This window comes from Pteropus alecto, unplaced genomic scaffold (genome assembly GCF_000325575.1).
Source record: "Pteropus alecto unplaced genomic scaffold, ASM32557v1 scaffold271, whole genome shotgun sequence".
Lineage (NCBI taxonomy): Eukaryota > Metazoa > Chordata > Mammalia > Chiroptera > Pteropodidae > Pteropus > Pteropus alecto.
The window spans coordinates 300,635-318,180 of NW_006430730.1; the positions used below are offsets into that span (position 1 = coordinate 300,635).

The window sequence follows — 17,546 nt, forward strand, 5'->3', positions numbered from 1 at the left end:
AACTGGGGGAGTCAGTATGGGGTTCCGGGGACCGGGTTGTGTGTCAACCTGATCAATCTGACCATGCGGATCTAACTAAGATGTACAAGACTAAGCTAACTGGGGGTGTCTCAGGGTGTGGATCTGACTGGGGTATATGGCCAGATGGATCTCGGGGTGTGAATCCACCTGAGTGTAGCTGGCTGCAGATGTCTGAGCCTCTGACAGAGTCTCTCTGACAGGGTGCATATCAGTGTGTGACTCTGATCAGCTGCATCTGATTGGGTGAAGCTGACAGGATAGATTTGACCGAGCAGATCGGCCAGAGGGGAACTGCCCAGGACTATCTGAACTTGGGGCTATGTCAGGGTCATGATTCTACAGGGATGGACCTGCCCAGTGTCTCAGTGTAAATCCACCCAAGTGTCTCTAACCAGAGGAGTCCCTGTCTGAGGTTATTGGACCAATTCCCACGTATTTCAGTGTCCGAAACATCTGACCAGGGCTACCTGAGAGAATCTACTTGTGTACCACACTGTATGGCTCGGACAGGGTCGGCCACCCCACTTCTACTGGCACACGATCCTGGAGAGTGTATTGGACCCACTGTTCCTGACCAGGTGTGTCTGAGTCTCTCCCACTGCAGTAGTGACCTGGTGTATTTCAGTGTGTGAATGCCAAGGTGTTTGACAGGAGGCATCTGGCTCGTGAGAGGCAAGATGATGTCTAAGCCCCAGGAGGAGAAGGCTCTTGTCCCAGAGCCCTGTGAAGGGGAAGGCAGGGAGACCCCGCTCCCCACTATGTGGCCCCTGCATGAATGAGTACTCACGACAGAAATCCGGCCGCCTCCACTCGCCAAGCTGGGCCCCAGCGGCCTGGCAGGCTGCCACGTAAGTGGCCACGGCAGGGCAGAGGCCTCCCGGGTGGCCCTGAACCTGGCAGGCATCCAGCAAGCAGGCCTGGAAGTACTGCGCCGGGGGCACGAGGCCATGGCAGGGCGCCAGCGGGCCGTCAGGGGCCGAGATCACGCCGCAGGCGTCGGGGCCGCCGAAGGGCTTCTGCTGCTCAGGCGTGCACGGCGCGGGGCACGGCCCGGGCACGCACTCCCCGCAGCCCGCGGCGCCGCCCACCTGCCAGCCGGCGGGGTCCCCGCCCACCGCCGTCAGGTCGTCCGTAGGGTCGCTATTGTAGTTCCCGCACAGGCCACAGAGGGCGCCCGCGTACGCGGCCGGCACGCGCAGGCGCACGTAGCTGTTCCCATCGAAAGTCAGCGAGAGCCCGCTGGCCGCGGTCACCACCACGTCGGGGCCGCTCAAGTGCGCGCGCAGGCGCGAGTCCAGCTGGAAGGGCAGCGCCAGGAGCTTGCCGTCCACCTGCGGGCGCGGGGTGGAGATGGGGCTAGTGAACGGCGTGGACACAGGTTGGGATCCTGGCTCCACTACCCACTGGGTGTGTGCGGGGCTGGGGCGCGGTGGAACCCTGAGCACGTGACCTCCCTCGCTGGCTCCTCACACTCCTCACACTACAGGTACTTTTCTTAGACCCATTTTACTGAGGAATAAACCAAAGTTTAGAGATGGAGAAGCCACTGCTCCAAGCCATCTGGCTCCAAGGCCTATTCTCTGAACCCCTCCATCATGCCGCCGCTAGTCTGTCAAAGGCGATCCGGAATGGCAGACGACTAACTCCCAAGCATCTCTAGGGCTGGCATGTGCTCCTGTCTGGCCCACAGACCCCTCACCTGCAGCTGCCGGGGCCAACGGGCACTGAGGGTCAGGCTGCGGTTGTAGATGTGCAGAGTGACGCTGCGGGTGTAGCTGACAGCTTGGCTGCCCCGGTGTTCATTGACTACAGTGACGGTGAAATTCTCAACCCCCGCGGGCGGGGCCTGGCAGGGTCCACTCAGCAGGTACTCACAGGTACCCTGGAAGTCGAATCGGTGCCCGTCCAGGGTGATGTAATGGGGGTCACCCCAGGCCTGACACTCAGCTGTGCTGACAGGGTGACAGCCACGCTGGCCTGAGGGCAGCAGGGCGCACGTTTCACCTAGCCCGCACCTGGCAGACTTGCAGGTCAGCAAGCCACCCCCAGGCCCACAGCGGCACCTCTGGGAGCAGGTGTCATCAGCCCAAAACTCGCTGCCTGCCTCATGGTAGGTGTTGTTGGCCCAGCAGCCACAGCCGCCATCCAGAGGGACGCAGCTGTCGGCACTCAACACGAAGCCGGAGTCGCACTGGCAGCCCTCAGCGCAGGGGCCGTCACATGGGACTGGGGTTGTGAGGGGCGCAGGGGACGGGCAGCTGGCTGGGCAGGGTGGGCCGCAGAGCTCGTAGTGGCTGTTGCTGGGGCAGGCGATCTCTGCAGGTGGATGAAGGAGTGGGAGGGAGAGGAGAATGGTGTCAGAGAGCGGGATCTGAGGATGAGGTGGGAGGAGACAGAGACAAAGAGAGACAAAGAGTGACAGACAAAGACCAAGAAAGACAGAGCAAGAGACACAGAGACACAGAGAGAGAGAAACAAAGACTCACAGAATAATGAGAAAGAGACAATCATATGGAGGCACAGAGCTAAGCACTAAGACACAAAAACAGAGACACACAGAGAGAAAGAAACAAAAAGACCCAGAAAGACTGGAGTGGAACCAAACCAGCCCCACAGACACAGGATCCTTGCCGCAAAGTCCCGCCCTCCTCCCCACACTCACCACAGCCAGCTTGTGCCCTCCAGTCCTTGATGACAATGCCAGCGGCCTGGCAGGCAGCAGCATAGGTAGCCAGAGCCTGGCAAAGTATGTCATGGGCCCCACTGCCCAGGCAGACGTCCAGAACACAGCCCTTGAAGAAGCTATCAGGTGCCACATGGGCATGGCAGGCGGCGAAGGGGCCTCCCATGCCAGCGGCCAGGGGTCCACAGAAGCCAGGGCCCTTGTACTTCTCCAGCTGGTCCTCGGGGCATGTTGGGCAGGACCCCTGACATTCATCCCAGCACAGTGGGTCCCAGCCCGGGGCTCGCCAGCTGCCTCCCCAGATAGGTATCGCGGGAGCCAGTGTGCCGTTCGGGAAAGCTTGGTCGTTGCTGGGGCTTCGGTCCATGTTGCCGCAGAGCCCACATACTGCGCCATGGTAGCTACTGGGCAGCGTCACCTCCACTCTCCAGTTCCAGTCGTAGCTGACCCGCAGCCCGAAATCGGCTGCCAGCACAGCTTTCGATGCGCCCTGGGTCACTGAAAGCCGCCCGCCGGCCACAGAGACAGGCAACGCTGTCAGTACACCATTCACCTGGAGGAAGGTGGGGACAGAGTCAGGAGGCAAACAGAGGTCACTCGACGCGGGGAGGCCCGGCCCTGGCCTGCCATGGCTGGGAGCTGCCAAGGCTTTCCTCACAACTGACGGTTGTATAGTCATTTGACAAACATTGTGGACATCTGCTGTAGTACAGGCCCTGGGGAATGAAACCTAAATCTGTTTCTTTTTCTAGGTCTCTCTCTTGATCTCCATCTCCCTCCTTTCCTCTCCCTATTGTCTTTCCTTCCCTCTCCATCTAGATCTATCTCTCTTTCTGGATTTCTCTCTTTCTCTCTCTTTCTCTCTCTCACTCTCGCCCTCGCTCTGTGTGTGTGCGTGTGTGTGTGTGTGTGTGTTTTCTCTCTCTTTCTCTCTCTCGTTCTCGCCCTCGCTCTGTGTGCGTGTGTGTGTGTGTGTGTGTGTACTCTCTCTCTGGGTCTCTCTTTATCTGGGTCCATCTCTCGGGGTCTTTCTCGGGGTCTTTCGCCCACTTGCTCCCTCCTCATTCCCTGGGCACCTCTCACCTGTGTGGCTGAGCATCTCTTCCACTCACTCATCATCATTTCCTGAGTACCTACCTTGTCTCGCACCTCCCCCTCCCGCTACGAGCTGCCATTAGTCTGCATCTCCGGTACCCTGGGCAGAAAGAGTGGTCCGTTCCTCGCTCTCCAGCTCCCCGAATGTCACTCTGTGTCTGAGTCTCTGGGCCTCTCGTTTGTTCTCTCACAGACATTCATGGCGTGGCTTCCCCCGGTGAGACCCTGAGCTGAGCACTTGACACGCACCCCCCTCGCTGTGGGGCAGGGCCTGCTATGACGCCCATTCCTCAGAGGAGAAAACTGAGGCCCACCAAGTAGTCACTTGCCCAACATCGCACTGCTCATACGGAGAGCCCGGATTCTAACCCAGGTCTCTAAAAAAGGCAGATGCTGAAGTCCGACATTAAAGGCCTTCACAAAGGGGTGAACTCAATTAATTCCCCACAGAGGGCTGACATTTTTGCTGTAATTGCTGTTGCTTGGCTGCCATTTCGTTTCAGGCCTGAGTGGAGAGAGCGAGCGCTCAGCTCCTGACTGTGGCCGGCGGGGGGACATCCCCCACTCTACCGGGGGCTCAGGGGACCATGCTGCAGGACTTACCCGGACTTTGCCAACCTCGCCTTTGTGGATGGAGATGTTGATGCTGAGAACAGTCACAGTGACGAGCCTTACAAAGGACACGGCGGGGTTGCCCCGGTTCTCGTTCTTGGTGGTGATGGTGAAGGTCGTCAGGTCCTCGGTGGTGACCCCTGGGCAGCTGGTTGTCACCAGCACGTAGTTGCAGGTGCCCTGGAAGTCAAAGTCCCGGCCATCGAAGGAGTGGTAGTGGGGGTCGCCCCACAGCCAGCACGTGGCCTCGTAGTTGGGCACGCACACGCCCTGGCTGCCCTTCTCCTGGCACGTCTCCTGTGGTCGACACGTCACGCCGTGGCAAGGTTCTGGGGGCAGAGGAGAGGAATTGAGGCCTCCCCCCAGCATCTGTGCAGGAATATTGGCCCTGAGGGCCACGGTGGGCAAGACCAGATTCCAGGGTCCTCACGTCTGTGATGCAGACCTTACAGTTTACTGTTCCTGAGACCCTGGGAGTCCCCCATGTCTGCGACTCAGGCCCAGTGGCGGCCTGAGTCTAAGACCCTGCCAAAGGTCCCCGCATCTGAGGCCCAGGCCCTGCAGTTCGCTCTCTGAGACCCAAGCTCCAAGTCCCCACATCCGAGACCCAGGCCCCAGAGTCCCCTTGATTGAGATCTCAGCCCAGGGAACCCAGATGTGAGACTAGAGCCCAGGGGTCCCCGTGTCTGTGATGCAAGTCCAGGCGGCATCTGTGAAGATTTCCGCAGCCCCAGGGTTCTCTGTGTCCAGCACCCGGGCCCTGGTTGCCCCATGCCTGAGCTCCCGGACTCCTGGGGGCCGCCACACTGAGACTCAGGTCCTGGAGGTCTCTGTGCCAAGAGCAAAGTACTAGAGAACTTTCTGGTGAGAACCTAACCCCAGAGATCCCAACATTTGCGACCCTGGCGCCGGAGTCCTTGTGTCTGAGTCTCATGGCCTGGGGACCCCTCGATGCAAGACTCTCTCCTCGGGGTAGCCGTGTCCGGGACCCTGGCCTTCGGGAGCTCACTTCTGAGGCTCTACCTCCAAAGGTCTCTTTATCCAAGACTCTGTCCATAGGGCCACTGTATCTGTGACCCTAGTCTTTAAAACCCCTATGCCCAAGCCTTCCTCCTCTCTCCTCCCGTGCCAGTTTTGAATTTATGGCCTCTAGCTCCAAATGCACCCATAGAGGTAGGCTTTGTCAGTAGAGGGCGCTGGAGAGTCCCAACGGGAGGAAGGGGCTCCCTTACCCGCTCCCAGCTGCCTCTGCTCTCCTGGCTTCTGCTGGTGTCGTGAGCCAGCGGCAGGTGGGACACCCAGTCAGCAAGGGCCACCGGCCTCAACTGGCTTCCCAGCAAGTCACTCAGCACCCCATCAGCTGGCTTCCCGGTGAGTTTTGCCAGCACCCCAGTGGAGTCGTCCCGCTCGCTGGCTTCAGCCTGCACCACCTCTCTGCTACCCATTGGGCTGCAGCCACACCCTCCAATGAGCTCTGCCTCAGCCTGGGGTGGGGCTCTCTGCCCGATTCCTCCCTTCAGCCTTAAAGGCAGGAGTTGCTCCTTACATCTGCCTCTGTGTTTGTTAGTGTTCGTTTCTACCCCCTGGTAGGCAATTCCCCATTATGAGTAAAGAATTCGATTAAACTTTCCTCATTCAAGCTGCTGTGTGGTTTCCATCTTCTAATTGGACCCTGACCGATATACCCCATCCTTGGGAGTCCCTGTCATCCTACCCATCAGCCCTCAGCATCTGTCATTTCTGGAGGTCCCATTTCCCTATCTTCGGAAACAAGAAAATTATTCTCTGTCCTTCACCCTAAGAAACCAGTCCCGGGGGGTGGCTCTGTGTCTTAGATTTAACCTGGGGGGTTCCCCATGTCTGAGACCGTATCCCTATAAATCCTGATCCTCCACTCAAGGGGGACCCTTATCCAAGACCCCAGTCTTGGTGGGGTCTCTGTGTGAGACCTCAGGATTCTGCTTTCTGTCCCTGTCCCCATGGGTCCCAGTCTCCCTTATCCCTTGGGGCTGGTGTCTGAAGCCCCCGAGCCTAATTCCGAATATGAATGGTCAGCAGACTCTGGCACTGCCAGCTGCATGTTTTGTAAATCACATGTTATTGGAGCTACACCCCCTCGTTTACGTGGTCTCCACATGGTTTCAGGCCACAATGGCAGAGTCAGTAATTGTGACAGACTCTATAGGCTGCAAGTTTCAATGTTTACCATCTGGCCCCTTAGGGGAAAAGTTTGCCTGTCTTCGCCATATGCCGAGGGTCTCTGACATCTGCCCAGGACGCCCAGCTTCGAGGACCCCACAGACTGGATTCCACCATGAGGGTCCCTGCCTCCCAGACCGGAGGGTCTCTGCGCCTGGCCCTGGGAACTTCGGCCCGGGAGCCCCCAGCTCTGGGACCTCAATCTTTAGTCCTCTGTGCCTCTCGACGTAAAGGTCCAGGTCACACCACCCTCAGCTCCAGAGGTGCTGTCCTCTGTCCCCAGCCACACCAGCCCCGGCCCCAGCCCAGCACCTTTGACACAGCTCAGGATGCCTGCCGAGGACTGGCACAGCTGTCCCAGTTCACAGCTGTGGTTCTGGCACGCCAAGCCTTTCCCCGCGTGGCACACGCACTGCTGTCGGCAGCTGTCGAGGAGTACTGTCTGCCCTGGCTGTGGGGACAAAGGGCACAGCCATCAGGGTAGGAGCTGACTCTAGCATCTTCTGTGTTCCAAGCACAGAGGGTCCGAAGGACATGAAAGGGACATCTTTCAGCAGGGGTGGCCCCTGGTCTGTGAAACTAAGGCATATGGCCTTGGGGTCCAATTTGTTTATTAATTCATTCACTTCCACTAATTTATTCACTCATTTGTTTAAACTAAATTTCTGCCGTGTGGGAGAAGCGGCGTAACAGCCATCAAGGGCAAAGGCTCTGGGGCGGATGCCTGGGTCCCAAGCCTGTTTCTGCTATTTCCAGATCGTATCGCTCTGTGCAAACGGCTTAAACCTCTTTGTGCCTCAGTTTCCACACCTGTAAGTTGCAGGTAATAATAGCACCTACCTATGGAAGCATAACTGAGTTAGTAATGCATATAAAGTACAGATGAGATGAAAAAGAGTTTCCTTTAAATCATCCAGATTGGAGAGGAAAGGAAACGGGTAGAGATGAAACAATATTGGGAAAATGTTGCTTATTTTTTAAGCTAAGTGTCAAGTACATGGAGATTTATTATATTGTTCTCTTAACTTATGCATGTTTGAAAATTTTCATAATAAAACGTATATTTATAGTATATTACATGATATTATACTATATATATAGGACTTAAAAGAGTAGCCGCTGCATCCTAAGCACCAGCTGCCTATCTGCTGTTGTTAATATTATTATTCATACGAGAGCCACAGAGAGGGCCGTGCCTTGACGGAGGCAGATTCAGAAAACACACTCAAACCGAAGGAAAAGGAGGAACGGCCAGTGTGGGAGTGGGAAGCAGAGGGCGTCGGCCGCTGGTGAACAGACAAACTCTATACCTGGGATGCAAAGCCAAAACTTGACCTGGGGAGCCGGGGGAGGGTTTAAAGTTTCAGGAGCCACGGTCACATTTACAAAGGTCTTTCCTGCAGCCATGGGGACGGTGTCCAGAGGGAATAAAAGTGAGGGATGGGAGGAGGTCAGGTGGGAGGGGACACACCGCACCACAGTGGGGCCCTGGGGAGTGGAAGGGGGGTGGGTGGGAGAGGTGTTCGGGAGGCCAAGTGGACAGGCTGTGCGGCTGAGAGGCAATGCAGGGGGCGTCCAGGATGAGGCTCCCTCCGGCTCCACCTAGGATGGCCTGGTTCTTACCTCGTAGTAGACACCGTTGTGGTAGCAGCCGCATTTCTGGATGGGCACACAGGCTTGGCCGTCGTTGAGGAAGCCATGGTCACACTGGCAGCCCTCAGCACAGCTATCTGGGCACTGGGGGGCGGCACTGAGTGCGGAGCAGCTCAGGGAGCAGGTGTCTGCACAGAGCTCGTAGTGGCTGTTGGTAGGGCACATCATCGCTGCAAAGAGGGGGTGTGGGTCAAAGCTCCTGGGAAGGAGAAGCTGCAGGGCCCAGGTCTGCCCCTGCTGTGCCTCGACTTCCCCCCTTCTCTGCCTCACACTCACGACAGAAAGACTTGTTCCTCCAGGGTTCGACGTGGCCTCCAATTGCCTGGCAAGCACTCACATAGGCATGAATGTTGCTGCAGAGAATGCTCTGGTTCCCGCCGCCCACGCAAAGATCGAAGACACAGTCTTTCAAGGGACCCTGGGGATCCAGCAGCTTGTGGCAGGCGGCCAGTGGTCCAGTGGGGCTGGTAAGGAGCCCACAGAACTTCTCCTGCTGGTACTTCTCCTGCAGCGCCGGTCCACACTGCAGGCCACAGTCCTCGCCGGGCTTGCAGGTGGGCGGCGGCAGGCACGGGGAGCCGGGCACCTTCACCTCCCAGGAGTTGCCGAACTCGTTGGGGCTGCCTGCCTGCGAGCCGTCAGGCTTCCGGAAGTCGTCCTTGGGGTCACCATTGTAGTTTCCACACAGGCCACATAACTGCTGGTAGTAGTTGCCCGGGACGGTGACCCGCACATTGTACACGAGGTCGTAGGCCACGCGCAGGCCAAAATCGGTCTCGATCACAAAATCCGAGCCGTGCTGGGACACACGGACCCGGCCCTGGGCCAGCACCACAGGTGGCTTCATGTCCACACCGTCCACCTGGGAGGCAGGAGATGCCAGGCTTCAGAGGGTACGCTTTGAGAGAGCAGTTCTTAGGTCAAGCCCCTGCCTGGCACTAAAGATCTGTGTGCTCTCAGTTTCCATATTTGTAAAAAGGGTATAACAATAGGGTCTTACAGAGGGTTGAATGGTGTTCCCCAAAAGATATGTTCATCCAGAACCCCAGAATATGACCTTATTTGGAATAAGGGTCTTTGCAGATGTAATTAGGGTAATGAGCTCAAGATGAAATCATCCTGGATCAGAGTGGGCCATACGCCCAATGACCCAATGACGAGCGTCCTCGTCAGAGCCGGAAGAGAAGACACAGAAACACAGAGAGAAGGCCACGTGAAGACAAAGACAGGGGTTGGAGTGACACCTGGAGCTGGATGAGGCAAGGAAACCTCCTCCCCAAGAGCCTTTGGTGGGGGGCTGGGGAGCTGCAGCCCTTGCCAATACCTTGATTTTGGACTTCTGGCATTCACAGCCATGAGAAAATAAATTTCTGTTGTTTTAAGCCACCAAGTAGGTGGTAACTTGTTCTGGCAGCCACAGGAAACTAATCTGGATCTCGCTGCGGGAACGACCTTAGCAGCTGTCCTTCGATCACCACTTATGCGGTGATGGATAATGTAGTGACTCCAGAGACCACGCCAGGGTTCAAACGCAGCTCTGCCCCTTGCTCTCTCCGTGACCTTGGGCAGGTGAGTCAGCTCTCTGTTTGTGTTTCCTCATCTACTGAGTGGGAATGAGGGATCTACCCCACAGGTTGCTGTCAGGAGTCAATAAATTCACATTCGCTAAGAGCCGAGAACGGCGTCCAGCACAGACTGGGTGCATTCGCTGTTGTTATTAGCTATGGCTGCAAGTTTTTATTTTAAAGAGTAAGTGGGTGCTAAGGGTTTCGCCTTAAGCATCGGTGGGTGGAAAGTCAGGCTAAATCCTTGGGGAAATGAACTTCAAGTCCATGAGCCAAGAACCAGTAGTTTTGATTTAAGGCTGCTGGGCACCTACACAGCCTTGTAAATCCTGATTAACACGCTCCCTCGGCTCTCCTTAATGCAGACGCGATGAGCATTAGATTCTTTTGGAAGTGTGTGGCATCAGAGGAGAAGGCAGGAGACAGACATGCTCCTGGCGGAGTCTCCTATAAACAGCGTCAACCACCATGCTCCCCAGACAGGGACAAGCGACTTGGCCCCTGTACCCAAGGTTCCTCATCTGTAAAGTGAGGATATTAAGAGTTTCCACCTCATGGAGAAGGTGGACGATTCAGTGAGATGAAATAACAAGAACAAGAACACCCACGACTCCTATGTATTTAGAGCCAACTATATGCCAGGCGATGTTCTACCAGACCAGCTACATCAGGGACTATACGAGTGGAATGCACGTTCAGTGCAGAGCGAGCACCTGAAAAAGTCAGCCATTCCTCAGCATCCTAGTTGTCATTACTGCTACTGGTGCATGGCCATATGCCTGTATTTTAGTGGCTCTCTGGGGAAAACCCTCCAGTGTGAGCAAATGCCAGTTTTCAATACGAGACCAAATCCTTCTTGGTCTGAAAAGCACCACAGAGCACCCAGGGTTTAGCACGCTGCGAGGCTAAAATGACACCATGAGCCTAAAGCGTTTAGCAGCCAAGGTTGGGGGTCAGCTGTGTAAAAACCGTAGCTGCTGTTATTGTTGTTATCGTGGTTGTTAAGGGGTGATGGGGGTCACCCACAAATTGTCCTCTGTCCTTAAACCTTTCCCGTCCCTGAGTTTTCCCAATCTCTGATTGCATCATGTCCTGCCACTGGCCGTGAGACCAGGGAGGCGGCTGGGGCAGGGACCGGGATGAAGAGGAAGATGGAGTGGAAGAGAGATGTGGGTGGGAGAGACATTCTGAGGGGACAGTCAAGGGGCAGGGAGAGGGCAGGTGGGGGAGCAGAGAGGAGGGGCGACCGAATCACTGGGGAGCGGGTCTCAGGTCCCCAAGGCCTCCTGTTTCCCTGGCTCCCCACTTTTGGATCTGATTGGCACCCCCACTTCTTGGGGACCCCATGGCCTCCCACATCCACTCGTGCTCGCGGCCCCTGGGCTGAGCGCCGCCCGTGTCCCACCCACAGATGGCGCTCTATCCCAGGCCCCTCCCCTCCGGTCCCGCCCCCGCTCTCACCGTGACCTTCTTCTGGTTCTGCTCCAGCCGCAGGGTGAAGTTAGCCACCTGGACGGTGACCACTCTGGTCACACTGACTGCCCTACTGTTCCATTGCACATTCTCCTGCAGGACGGCAAACTGGCCGAGGCCGGGCCGGGTCCCGCACGTCTGCGCCAGCGCGTACACACAGGTGCCCATGAAGTCGAAGCGGCGGCCGTCGAAGGTGGTGTAATGCGGGTCTCCCGACGCCCGGCAGGTGGCAGAGCCCACAGCCACGCAGCCCAGAATGCCACCGGACGGCTGGCAGGCCTCGTGTGGGCCGCAGGTGGAGGGCTTACAGGACACCAGGCCGCCCTCCTGGCACTCGCAAAGGGCATCGCAGCCCGGTCCGGGATAGAAGGTCTGGCCCGGCGGGTGGTAGGTGCCCTGGTACACGCAGCCGCAGGAGGGGAGGGGCACGCAGGACTCACCGCTGAGCGCGAAGCCCTCGTCGCACACACAGCCCTCGTGGCAGGCGGAGCCGCAGCCCCCGGGCACCGGGAGGTCTCCGCAGGACAGCGGGCAGCCGCGGGAGCACGCCTCGTAGTGGCTGTGGGGCGGGCAGCTCAGCGCTGCAGGGAGAGCGGCCATCAGGATGGAGAGTCCCGCCCTTCTCCCCTCCCCGCGTGACACAGGTGACCATGACACACATGCATGCGCACACACACGCTCGCACACACATACATAAGCGTCCGGCTGCAAGGAGACCGTCTGATGAGGGGGCCTAGAGAACAGACTGCATAACGGTTAAGCCGATCCCGATAATTAGGATTCTTTTCCTCTTTAACCGTGGTTTGGGTTATCTGTAATGTCTGCAGTGATCTTATTCAAGTTGGAAACAAGTCGTGGATGATGTGGTGTGTGTTGGAAACATCTGTATGCATGTATAGTGTGTGTGTGTATAATCTATGCAATGCATTTGTGAATGCAGTATACTTATTTATAGTAGTAGTAGTAGTAGCAGTTCTACAGTAAATTAAAGTATTTGGCCATGTTGTAAAGGAAAAAAAAAAAAAGAATTCTTTTTGCTCTCTCCAAACCACGCTCACTCCAGATTAAAAGACAGGCAGTTTCCTCGAAAAAACAAACAAACGAACTGAACCTAACTGAGGCTCTATCTGTGCAGTCCACTATGGTAGCCACTTGTGACCATTTAAAAGTACTTTAATTAAAACGAAATAACACTGACGATTTAGTTTCTTGGTCACGCTAGCCCCATTTCAAATGGCATTTCACTTCCACTGGAGGGTTTTCCCCAGGGACCCCACGGAGACGTGGGCACAGGTGACTAGTGGCGACCGCTTGGGACAGCTCAGATAGAGGACGTTTCCATCATCGCTGAAGTTCTATTGGGCAGAACTGTTCTAGATCTAATTCTCAGTTTACGGGAGAATCTGGCAGGACAGAAGGACAAGTTAAATAATGCTGTAAAGAAGCAACTAGCCAAATCCAGAAACTAGGAAATCCTACGGGACAAGTGACCTGTTTTTTTCCCAATAAACAAATGGCATGAACGAAAGGAAGGGGTGGATAGAAGGACAGATACGTGAGAAAGCAAGTATATTAAAATATCGATTGTAGAATCTAGATGGTAAGTATATGAGTATTCACTGTGAAAGTCTTTCAACTTTTCTATTTGAAGAATTCCATAATAATATGTCGGAGGGAAAAAGGAAAGGGGCTCTTAAAAGATAAAAGTGATTTAAGAAAAATCAGCCCAATGCAATGTGTGGATTTGGTCTGAATCTAGATGCGAATAAATTGAAAAAAAAAAAAAAAAAGCCCAACAACCAAAAAACGCATTTTTTAGACAATTGGGGGAAATTGGATCCCAGGTTTTAGATGATGTTAATGAATTAGTGATATTGTAATGGTTTTTAATTCCAACAGAATTTAACCTCGTGTAACAAAGTTATATACACGGAAGTCTCTTTTTTTGATCACTGTATCATCAGTTAGTTTTTGCTGGGTAACAAACATCCCCAAAGCTTAGTGAATTAAAACCACGGGTATTTATTATTTTTCATGATTCTGTGGGCTGTGTAATTGTTCGCACTTAGAATGAAAACTAGAGATGTATAGTTGCACTTCTGTTAAGTTTGGAAACTTTAGAAGTCAGAATAGTGTTTACCTCTTGGGGCACAGTGCTAGGAAGAGGGCATAAAGGGGCTTCTGAGAGGGTAGGGGGCCTCGTGTGTTCTTTTCCATGATTCTTGGGGCAGGTTTAAGCAGATTTGTTCTCTTGCTGAAATTTTTGAACATATGTATGATATTTCAACAATAAATTTATAAATGTAAAAATCAGGTGAAGGGATGTGTGGCTTTCAAACTTCTCTTATAGGCAAGCAAAAACATCTGAAGACCATTCCTGCACCCACATCTGACTCAAGAGTCTTAAACTGACTGCAGATGTTGTAACTGAATGAAGTAAGCCAAATGGGGACCAAGAAGAACTGGAGAGGGGACCAGGCTCTTTCTTAAGGCAAACCACTACTTGTTCCTGAATGACAGCTGCCATGTGGGAATCAGACCCAGCACCGTTAGATGTATTTGGTCATCTTACAAATATTTACTGCATCTTTTGCTTCCTAGCTGTCATGATCCTGAGCCTGTAACTGAACCTTTCTGAGGCTCAGTTTCCTCATCTGTTAAATGGATACAACCACAGTCTCTACCTCGTAGGGTTCTCATAAGGATTAAGTGAATTGATGATATTTATACGTTAATGAATATCCATAAGGCTGAGCCCCCGCCCCCAGTTGTCACTACTGGTACTCACGGCAAAGCTTCTCACTCCTCCAGGGATGCACAGTGGCCCCGGCGGCCTGGCATGCATCAGCATATGCGGCCAACGCGTCACACAGTGGTCCTGACTGGCCTGGCAGCAGGCAGAGGTCATAGGCACAGTCGCGCACGGCGCCCTGTGGGTCCAGCGTGTCGTGGCACTCCCGGAAGGGCCCCTCAGGGTCCGCAAGGATCCCACACTCATTCTTGCTCTGCAGCTGCTGAGCCACCAGCGAGTCCAGCTTGGGACAGTCACCCGGCTCGGTGGTGCCACAGCCCGGCCTCGTCTCCTCCTGCCAGCTCTTTCCGAAGGCCAGCGCATTGGCAGCTTGGCCCCCAGCCCGCAGAGCCAGGTCATCACGTGGGTTCCCATTAAAGTTCCCGCAGAGCCCACACAGGGCTCCGGCGTAGCTGCTGGGCACCTTGACAGTCACGCGGGCATTCCAGTCGTAGGTGACAGTCAGGCCAAAGTCCGTGCGCACGACAGCATCTCGGCCCTGGCGGAACACCTGCACCTGCCCATCTGCCGCCTGGAAGGGCAGGTACTGAAGGACGTCGTCCACCTGGGCAGAGATGCAGGAGGGCCGAGGGGTCAGGGTATGCATGGCTCTGTGGCCCGCCCCTTACTCCCTCGGCTCCAGCTGCTCTTAGCTCCTTGCTCTTTTCTCAAGCACGTCGTGCTTGGTCCCGCCTCGGGGTTTTTGCACTTGCTGTTTGTTCCCTCTGCCTGACACACCACCGCTTCTCTCTGACCTTCAAATATCCACTTAAATCCAAATTCCTAACCCATGGCCTTTAAAGTCAACAGGATCTGTCTCCCTATCATCTCCTTGACGTCACCCCCCCTCCCCCTCCCCCTCACTCATTCTGCTCCAGCCACACTGGCTTTCTTGATATTCATCTCATTCTCCCAGTTTGGTCTAACTTTAGGGCCTTTTCGCTTTGCCAAGAACACCACCCACCACTTTTCTCCTGGGGGCTTCCCCTTCATCCTTCAGGACTTGGCTAAAACCCATGCCCTCTCCCGAGAAGGTCCTGCTTAACTTGGCCCTGTCCATCTCTGTGCCTGCATCACCTACCACATCGCCCACTTAGCTTCCTCGCTGTCTCCCTGAACATATCAAGTATGCGTCCACCTCAGGGCCTTTGCACTTGCTGTGCCCTCTGCCTGGAATACCACCATCGCTCTTCATTTGGCCACCTCTACTGCATCTATTAGGTGTTAGCTTTGATGCAAACCCCATACAGTGGTCTAAAAGGCCCTAGATGATGTGAGCCCTACTAATCTCCAATTTAATTCCCCATTCCATACCCCTGCAACTCCGGTCACACAGGCCTTTTGATAATCTGAATTCGCCAAGCTCAGCCCAGCCTCAGGACCTTTGCACTTGCTGTACTATCTGCTTGTGACATTTCTACCCGCTTCCACATCCCTGTTCTTTACCTGGCTGCCTCCTCTCATCTCTCTCGTCTCAGCTTAAAATTGAACCCCTCTACCCGCCAGGCCCTGCTTGTCTCCACTTTTCCAACCTCGGCTCCTACCAACCTCTCTACCCCATCTCCCTAACCTCACGCTCAGGTGCAGCCTCATCGGCTCCTGCCCTTCTCAAGCTCAGTCCAGCCTCGGCCTTTGCACCTGTCGTCCCCTCTGCCTGGGAGTAACCACTCTTCACCTGGTGGTCTCTTCCTCACTCTCTAGGTTTCAGCTTAAATCAAAAGCCTCTATCATAGCCATCCCCCCCGTTATGCCCCACCTCGCTCTTTTTTCTCTCCCTCCATTCCGGCCCCAATGGCTGCCACGCTGTTCCTCTACTCCTCATGTTTGTTCCTGCCCCAGAGCCTTTGCAGTTGCTGTTCTTTCTGCGTAAACATCCTTCCATCCATTCTTCTCCCTGACTATTCCAACCCTTCCTACAGGGGAGGCAACAGAAGGTAGTAGCTGAGAGTATGGACTCTGGAGGCTTCAAACCTGGCTCTGCCGCTCATTAGCTGTATGATCTTGAATCAGTGACTTAATCTCTCTGTGCCTGTTTTCTCATCTAATAAGATTAGCTATTTTACAAGGTTGTTATAGAATTTAAATGAGTTACTATATGTCGAGCATTCAACACATAGAAATAACTTAATGTATGTTGGTTATTATTATTCGAGCCTCAGCTTAAATGTCATCTCAGAGAGGTAAGAACATAAGTATTAATAATCATGTCCTCTGTTTAGCTAGAAGCTTCTCTATTCCTAACGCTAGGCTTTATGGGCCAAATTTCCTTTACTCGAAGGCTGTTCTGAAGATTAAGAGTAAGGCCTGTAAAGGGCTTAGCGGAGTGCCTGGCACATGGAAAGTTCTCAGTTTTCCATTGCCAATTCATCCCCCTGTCAAAAGCATGGGCCACTGCCCCAAACTGCTCAATAATAACTATTAACTATTGTTGTGGTTCTTACAATAACTCCACCTCTCTGCCCAGAAACCTGTCAGTGTTTGAGTCCTCCCTCCCTGACCCCACCTGCAGTTCTCAAACGTTTAAAGGTCACCTTACTTTCTGAAAAATCAACTGTCCTCCAGAAAATGCACAAACGTATAACTTGGGAGGGTTCATAGCAATGAAATACGAAGTCAGCATTTACTGAACATCTGCTGGGCATCAAGGCCTTCTTTTAAAACACCCTACAGATGTTAACGGGTCAAATTCCTACAACTACTTTGCCAAGCGGGTTTGACTTGACAGAGGACGAAACTAAGGCCAGAGAGACAAAGTCACACAGCCAGGGAGAGGCAGCACCTGCGGGGACCCGAGCCTTAACCACTGGCCACAGGTCTTCTAACCACCCCCCAGCCCCTCTCGCTCTTTTGGAGAGACGTCCTGCCCTCCGGCGGCCCTGGGTGCAGCGTCACTCACCAGTACTTGCCCAGGGTGCTTCCGGCGCACCGCCACCTTCACGCCGCGGGCCTCCACGAGCACCGCGCGCGCGTAGCTCACGGTTTGGCTGCCTCGATGCTCGTTTTCCATCAGCACCCGAAAGGCGGGCAGCATCGCGTTCTGGCCGCAGGAGCCGGCCAGCAGATACGTGCAGGTGCCCATGAAGTCGAAGCGCCGGCCGTCGAAGCTCACGTAGTGCGGGTCCCCGGACGCCTGGCAGCTCCCGAAGCTGTCGGGGTAGCAACCCAGGAGTCCGTTCTGGACGCGGCAGCGCTCGCCTGTCGGGCAGCCCTGCGTGTCGCTGCAGCTCACCCGCTGGGTGGCGCCATCGCAGGTGCAGCGCCGCCGGCACTGCTCGTCACCCCACACCTGCTGGCCCGGCGCCAGCGGGCGGCCCTGGTAGGTGCAGCCGCAGGACGCGGCCGCCACGCAGGCGCCGCCGCTGGCCACGAAGCCCGGGAGGCACGCGCAGCCCTCCACGCATGGGAGCCCCGAGCAGTTGGCCGGCGCCGCCGCGGGGCTGCGGGAGGGCGGGCA

The 17,546-nt window shown here is 55.1% G+C and overlaps 1 protein-coding gene across 1 annotated transcript in view; it reads right to left on the reverse strand.

The window, feature by feature from the left end:
* Nucleotides 1-17,546, reverse strand: part of FCGBP (Fc fragment of IgG binding protein) — a 37,183-nt gene that overhangs the window by 8,851 nt on the left and 10,786 nt on the right. Inside the window, exons 6-15 of the mRNA XM_006905432.3 lie at nucleotides 16,989-17,546; nucleotides 14,090-14,657; nucleotides 11,290-11,882; nucleotides 8,540-9,125; nucleotides 8,234-8,433; nucleotides 6,923-7,061; nucleotides 4,403-4,740; nucleotides 2,684-3,257; nucleotides 1,721-2,337; nucleotides 809-1,352 (exon numbers count right to left, since the gene is read on the reverse strand). The exon at nucleotides 16,989-17,546 is cut by the window's right edge and continues 7 nt beyond it. Coding sequence (XP_006905494.1) covers nucleotides 809-1,352; nucleotides 1,721-2,337; nucleotides 2,684-3,257; nucleotides 4,403-4,740; nucleotides 6,923-7,061; nucleotides 8,234-8,433; nucleotides 8,540-9,125; nucleotides 11,290-11,882; nucleotides 14,090-14,657; nucleotides 16,989-17,546 — 4,717 coding nt within the window. The remainder of the gene's footprint in view (nucleotides 1-808; nucleotides 1,353-1,720; nucleotides 2,338-2,683; nucleotides 3,258-4,402; nucleotides 4,741-6,922; nucleotides 7,062-8,233; nucleotides 8,434-8,539; nucleotides 9,126-11,289; nucleotides 11,883-14,089; nucleotides 14,658-16,988) is intronic.